Below are 7,343 nucleotides of genomic sequence, written 5' to 3'. Positions count from 1 at the left end.
GATAAAGTCCTATACTTTTAAGTGGTGTCTGTTCTGATTTGTTATCCCTTCAGCACAACCCAAGGATGCAATCCACAGTGGTCACGGTGTCAGACATGGATCTTAAAACCAGCCGCACCAGCACCAACCATGAGACCCAGGACACTGAAGCAACGACCCCACTGAACCATGTCCTTGACGGGGTCATCCTGAGCACTAACGTCCCCTGCTGGTACTACTTCACCAGGCCCATCCTGGCCATCCTTATCGGCGGAGTGCTGTTCGGCTTGGGCACGGCCCTCTCACTGCTCTACTTCACCCAGGTGGGGAACGTGCCCTACCTGCTGGGTCCTGTGTTCCTTTCTGCGGGGCTCATGTTCCTGGTCACGGGGCTGGTGTGGGTGCCCGTGGTGAAACAGAGACTAGAGCACAAGGCTCCGACCAAGGTCCATGGCAAGGCGCTTCAGGTGGACGAACAGCACCGAAGAGCCATGGACTCTTCAAGCTAAAACTGTTGTTCTGTTTTGTAGAGTAGGTCAACCATGTTAGTGGGGTTTTCTCCCAACATAATCCTGAAAAGCACACTAAAAGATGTCTAAATGTGTGAGGCTGGTGTAACATAACATAGATGGATTTGTATTTATTAAACCTTTATTTATGCAGGTTAGTCTTATTCATATAGATTCCATTTTGCAAGAGAGACCTCTGTGAAATGCACTGTTTATCTTCTGTATGTAGCTGTCCTCTATCTAGGCCCTAATACAGATATGGGATTGCATGACCTCGTCCTGTAAAAGGGAACATCATGTGATTGCTCTGTTGGGGGGTTTTAACATGATCGGAACATGGCCGTGCTGCTGCGGCCCAGGCTATCCCATCTGTCTGTCTGATTGTGATCTGTAATAGTTGTTGTTTTTCCACCATAAACTGCTGTTTTCCTTGTAGCTGCTGTTGGTAGTGGATTGCTAAATCCTTTAGAAACAGGATTACAGAGTCAAAATTCTACCGGACATTATTATAGCTGATTGTTGAAATCATGATGGACAGTTGGACACTGAGTGGTAGTGGGTGCACCCTCTCTCTGTCCCTCAATACTGCTGCTGGATTAAATTGTCTAACCTTTTATGTTTCTGGGTCAAAAAGGCTGTGTCCATCTGGTCAAAAGCAACAACATTTTTTTTTAAAGGAGGTGGGGCCAGTGGGATTCGAATTCGGTCTAAGTTAGCCAAAATGTTAACATTTTTACCTAAACTTGAGATGTTAGGTTTCCATTGCATTGTGCATTTGTTCGTTCATGTAGGCTACTCTGATTCCATGTGATCTCCAACCTTGTGAGAGCAGCAAGTCTTCAGGTACCCTTTATCTTTCTAAATGTCATTTTATTTGTCAACATAATGCAGCAATTATGTAATAAATTAGATTTGATATACTAGTCTTTCATTTTCAATGTACAGTAATAAGTTGTATGGGGGCATGTTTTTCTGTACAAAAGACCACAAGGTGGAAATAGGCCTACATGCCATTATTTAGCAGTCAGGTGAGCGGTTGGGTGTAATCACATTATACTAAGGCTGCAGACAGACAGTCCAAATCAGATATTTTTTTCCCACTAATTGGCCAATCAGATCAGCTCTGATAAGGATCTGTGAAAAGATCTGATTGGATTGGTCAAACGAGTAATAGTGGAAAAAAGATCCGAATACGGCTGCCTGTGTGAACAGCCTTAGAGGCTTTTGTGTCTGTCATTACTGTTTTAATTTATAGAAACAATCTGGATGTGAATATATTTATGCCCTTTAGAAATGAGGGAGAGAAACACGTAATGAGTCGAATGTTGTCCAGAATGTCATTCCACAGGTGAACAGACATTAGTGTGCCATGTTTGGCGTCTCTGCATATTGGACTGATGACCGATATCTAGACAATCAGAACCATCACGGCTCCTTTATACAATGTATGTCACACATGTTCTACCTCCTTTACAGTATTAATATGGCTGGTGTCATGCCAGTATCCCGTCTACACAGCCCTCCCTCACCTGTCTACGGCTACCACGCCCCACCTCTCTGTGCTGTGCCCTGTGCTGTGACACAGGAAAACCTGAATAGGGACGAGCTTCCTCACCTGTCTACGGCTACCACGCCCCACCTCTCTGTGCTGTGACACAGGACAATTTGAATAGATGCGAGCTTCCTCACCTGTCTCACCTTACCTGTTCAAACAAACGGCTCCGTTTGAAACTCTACCCCAACCGAATTCCACCAGGAAACCAACCGCAAATGATAGTTAGAAAAGAAAAGGTGGTCTAAACAAAGTATTTGTTAGGCATATCTCCAAGCCAATTTAGAGACATGGAGCCAACGTACCGCGGTCTAGGTCGCTGTTCCTGCGCCTTTTGGTTGGCAGTGTCCTTCGACATATTCGGGCTGCTTGTTCTTTTGATCGGTGTTTTTGCGGACATATTCTTCTATGACTTTTTAATCTACGCCGGGGCCATCATCATCTTCCTCAGCCTCGTCTGGTGGGTGTTCTGGTACACGGGCAACATCGAGGTCCCCCAGGAGGAGCTGGAGGATGACGTCGGGCTCTTGAAGAAGGAGCGGGGCATCGCAGGTGCGGTGAGGCGGTTATCCAGCCGTCTCACCAACAGTGTCAGGAACTCTCTGCGGCGGAATGGAGGCCCCCCCCGCGGGGTCGCGAGAAGGGCAGAGACCGGGCTGTCTACGACTCACATGAGGGAAGCCCCACAGCAACTGAAGCCCCCGCCTGTCGTATTGACGATGGGGCCGCTTGATGAGGACATGCACACGGTGTCTGCATCCGTGGACACAGACATACCTGTTCCGCACACAGCTACAGAGACCTCGGCCATATGATGCGCAATGCGCACAAGGTCAGCCTATTATTTCCAATCGGTCATTAAGCCATTTAGGCTATAGCCTAGGGATACATTTTGTTATTGGATAGGCCTAACTTTCATTAAACATGTGCATAGATTATAGGTTTTTAAGGCCAACTTCATTCTAGGCTATTGTTTTTGCTTGATAATAGCCCACAACTTTGATCCACAATTCAGCAGGCTATAATGTTCCTTTATAATACAATTAAATGACAATGTGTTTCAGTGAATGAGGAAAGAAACTGTGATCTAATGGAAACGGACGTCCTTTATCTTTCTGTTAACCATTAACGTCATTGAATGGCAGTGCGCGCCTAAAGAGAAGCCCTGTTCAAACAATAAAACCGTTTCTGAGAGGGCGAAGTAGAGCTGCTGCTACATGAAACAAAGAAACCTAGGCTGACCATGAATTGTCTATCTTAGGAGTTAGGACACATTTTTGACATCGATCTAAACTGATGTAAGCTACAGTATGACTGAATGTTGCAACTATGACATCATGAGGTGACCATATATTTTGTCCACCAGAAGTTAGAGGCTTGGCAGCACTGAACCCCAGAAGGACATTTCACTTGTACATCTCACAATGTTTACAAGCACATTTCGTTTTTAATATTGTCCTATGGGCTTTTTTCTTTGAAACATTTCGTTTTTAAAATCAAATGATGCTCCTCAGTGAGGACTTTTTGTTTGTTTTATGTTAATTTTGTGAATACTTTGTGGATAATTGATGCAATACTTTAATAATACAGAGATTTTTTCTAGCAAATATGTGAGACTTTCACTTTTAGGGCTAACTGCTACTGAGAAGGTGCTTGTTGTGAACTTGACCTGGCACCTGTATTCTACATCCCCGTCCACAGTGGTGATAAGCAATATAGCACATTAACGACCTTTGTACCCTATGGATTTCCCTACCTTTATTTATACAGACATTACTTTTGTATGTCCATATGGCTGCCTCATCATGCTTTATGAACCTTTTACCTGTTTGTCTTTCCAACTGACAATTCTCAGATTTTTGCCATACACAGTACCTACACATGGACTAGAATAGCATATGAGTGTTACTGTGTGGAATGACAACACTACAGTAAGTTAGCTTTGACCTTGACACCTTGTTGCTCCACACAATAAAGTATTGGAGTGGTGTACTGTACTATGTTTTTGAGCTTCAGTCAGGGTCCTTTTATCACATTGACAGTGATTATATGAGGAACTGCAAAGTTTTTTTAAATGGCTGAGAGGTACTACAGCTGTAGGATCTTAATTTGATCACCTGGTTGCAGGATAATTTTCCTTGTTTAAGAAGGCTTCTTAAGTTTGTAATTTCCACTTTGAAATGTTAAGCTTGTCCATTAATTATAATCCACATAACAATTCACTTTTCTGGTTGCTGCAGGATTATTTTCCTGCTGTAGCAAACTGGCTCAAAGTTAAGATCCTACATATGTAGGCTACCCTGACAAATTTCAGGTGGCTGAAATTTTGGACATTTTACATATACTACATGATTGACTTTTCTATGAAGAAATAATCACACAGATCTCAAATCATTAGTCACCAAACAAATGATCAATCACAAACAAACGCTTTGTCAGTCAGGAACAGTGACAACCTGTCGTTCAGGGCAGGTGGTGCTTTTGAGACCCACATTTTTAGCAAAAAAAAATAAAAATAGTTTTTTTTTTGGGGGGGGGGGGGGGGTTTGCCTATTTTGGTTTTAATACGTGTCACATATCAGTTTGCAAACAATGTAAAAAACAAACAATTATAATAATCATTGAGTTAATAAAGCAGCATACAAACATACTCTTTTTTGCTCTCTTGAGACAGGCAGCTCCAAAATGCAGGTGTTTCAGCCTATCTCAGTGCTTCTGCGGAAGTCGTGACATACTGTATGTCACGACACTGTATATATTGTGGAAGGACCACTAGAGGGCAGGCTGGACTCACGGATAGCAGCCCAACTAGGCATGTGAGTCAAGGGGACCTGAGGCAATAAAGCACAGCTGATGCTACTAATGACCTATTATCTTTTCCCTACAAGAGAGAGGAGGGAACCAGCAAGAAGGAGGGAAAAACCTATCTCTGGAAGATGGCTACCAAGAGAGAGGAGGGAACCAGCAAGAAGGAGGGAAAAACCTATCTCTGGAAGATGGCTACCAAGAGAGAGGAAGGAACCAGCAAGAAGGAGGGAAAAACCTATCTCTGGAAGATGGCTACCAAGAGAGAGAAGCTAACCACGAAGAACCATTAAGATGGTGACAAACCTGTGACTTTTGTTGTAGTTTAAAGATAGTCATATTGTGTTCCTGTTCCATCTGGAGAAGAAGATGTATGTTTTTCCTTGTAAGATTTTCATTGATTATGTTGGAGTGTTTGTATTGACCGTAATCCCTCAATAGAGAACTGTGTTCAATCAAAAAAAACAACTCCTGACTCGTTTATTCCACCTTTCCGCTTTAGTGACGCCAAATTACTTGGTACGCTCACGATATATACATTCACATAAGTATTCAGACCCTTTACTCAGTACTTTGTTGAAGCACCTTTGGCAGCGATTACAGCCTTGAGTCTTCTGTATTTGGGGAGTTTCTCCCATTCTTCTCTGCAGATCCTCTCAAGCTCTGTCAGGTTGGATGGGGAGCGTCGCTGCATAGCTATTTTCAGGTCTCTCCAGAGATGTTAGATTCGGTTCAAGTCTGGGCTCTGGGTGGGCCACTCAAGGACATTCAGAGACTTGTCCTGAAGCCAGTCCTGCATTGTCTTGGCTGTGTGGTTAGGGTCATTGTCCTGTTGGAAGGTAAACCTTCGTCCCAGTCGGATGTCCTGCGTGCTCTGGAGCAGGTTTTCATCAAGGATCTCTGTGCTTTGCTCCGTTCATCTTTCCCTCGATCCTGACTAGTCTCCCAGTTCCTGCCGCTGAAAAACATTCCCACAGAATGATGCTGCCACCACCATGCTTCACCGTAGGGATGGTGCCAGGTTTTGTCCAGATGTTACGCTTGACATTCAGGCCAAAGAGTTCAATCTTGGTTTCATCAGACAAAACAATCTTGTTTCTCATTGTCTGAGAGCCCTTTGCTGCCTTTTTGCAAACTCCAAGCGGGTTGTCATGTGCCTTTTTACTGAGAAGTGGCTTCCGTCTGGCCACTCTACCATAAAGTCCTGATTAGTGGAGTGCTGCAGAGATGGTTGTCCTTCTGGAAGGTTCTCTCATCTCCACAGAGTCATTCTGGAGCTCTGTCAGAGTAACCATTGGGTTCTTGGTCACCTTGCTGACCAAGGCCCTTCTCTTCCAATTGATCAGTTTGGCCAGGCAGTCAGCTCTAGGAAGAGTCTTGGTGGTTCCAAACTTCTTCCATTTAAGAATGATGGAGACCACTGTTCTTGGGAATCTTCAATGCTGCTGGTACCCTTCCCCAGATCTGTGCCTCGACAAAATCCTGTCCCGGAGCTCTACGGACAATTCCTTTGACCTCATGGCTTGGTTTTTGCTCTGACATGCACTTTCAACGGTGGGAACTTATATAGACACGTGTGTACCTTACCAAATAATGTTCCATCAATTGAATTTACCACATGTGGACTCCAATCAAGTTGTAAAAACATCTCAATGATGATCAATGGAAACAGGATGCATCTGAGCTCAATTTCAAGTCTCATAGCAAAGGGTCTGTATATTTATGTAAATATGGTATTTCAGTTTTTTATTTGTAATACATTTGCAAACATTTCTGAACTATTTAATCCATTTTAGAATAAGGCTGTAACATAACAAAAAGTCAATGGTTTTAAATACTTTCCGAATGCACTGTACAGTTGTAATATCAGTGGCTGTAGTTTCTGCAAACCCTGTCTGGAGGAGTTCTGGGAGCAGCATGGTTCTGGAAAAAGGTCCTTCCCACTTTAAAAAAATACTATACTACACACTGTAGTATCTATCCCTTGATCATGTGTACGACTTAGTATATAATTTTATAGTATACTGTCATAAATACTACAGAAATGTCAGCTAAAACACTACAGTCCACAAAAAAGACTACCATTTTTAAACTATAGTAAATACTACAGTATTTCATTTGTATAGACCCTGCACATTCCCCTCACCCATATCCCAATATGTGGAACCTGTAAGTGAAAAGCCTACATGCCAAGTATAGACTTTCGATCTATCCTTTTGTTATGGAAAATGAGCTCTTTTAGTGTTCCTCAAGGAGAAGCCTCCACTTCTGTGTCAAAGATAATAAAACAAACACTATATCACAACTATCACACCCTGATCTGTTTCACCGGTCCTTGTGCTTGTCTCCACCCCCCTCCAGGTGTCACCCATCTTCCCCATTATCCCCTGTGTATTTATACCTTTGTTTTTTGTCTGTCTGTGCCAGTTTGTCTTGTTTGCCAAGTCAACCAGCGGTTTTCTTCTGGCGCCTGTTTATTCCCAGGGTCTGTTTTTCCT

The 7,343-nt window shown here is 43.2% G+C and overlaps 1 protein-coding gene across 1 annotated transcript; it reads left to right on the top strand.

The window, feature by feature from the left end:
• The first annotated feature begins 2,067 nt into the window (after window positions 1-2,067).
• LOC124016172 (transmembrane protein 238-like) lies at window positions 2,068-5,300 on the top strand. Its single transcript, XM_046331710.1, has 2 exons — window positions 2,068-2,872; window positions 4,929-5,300. Exon 1 carries the CDS (start codon window positions 2,331-2,333, stop codon window positions 2,853-2,855), a length of 525 nt encoding a protein of 174 aa, XP_046187666.1. The 5' UTR covers window positions 2,068-2,330; the 3' UTR covers window positions 2,856-2,872; window positions 4,929-5,300.
• Window positions 5,301-7,343: the final 2,043 nt, after the last annotated feature.

This window comes from Oncorhynchus gorbuscha, linkage group LG26 (assembly GCF_021184085.1).
Source record: "Oncorhynchus gorbuscha isolate QuinsamMale2020 ecotype Even-year linkage group LG26, OgorEven_v1.0, whole genome shotgun sequence".
Lineage (NCBI taxonomy): Eukaryota > Metazoa > Chordata > Actinopteri > Salmoniformes > Salmonidae > Oncorhynchus > Oncorhynchus gorbuscha.
Note: the sequence above shows the minus strand (reverse complement) of the source record. Positions and strands in the feature narration are given on the sequence as shown.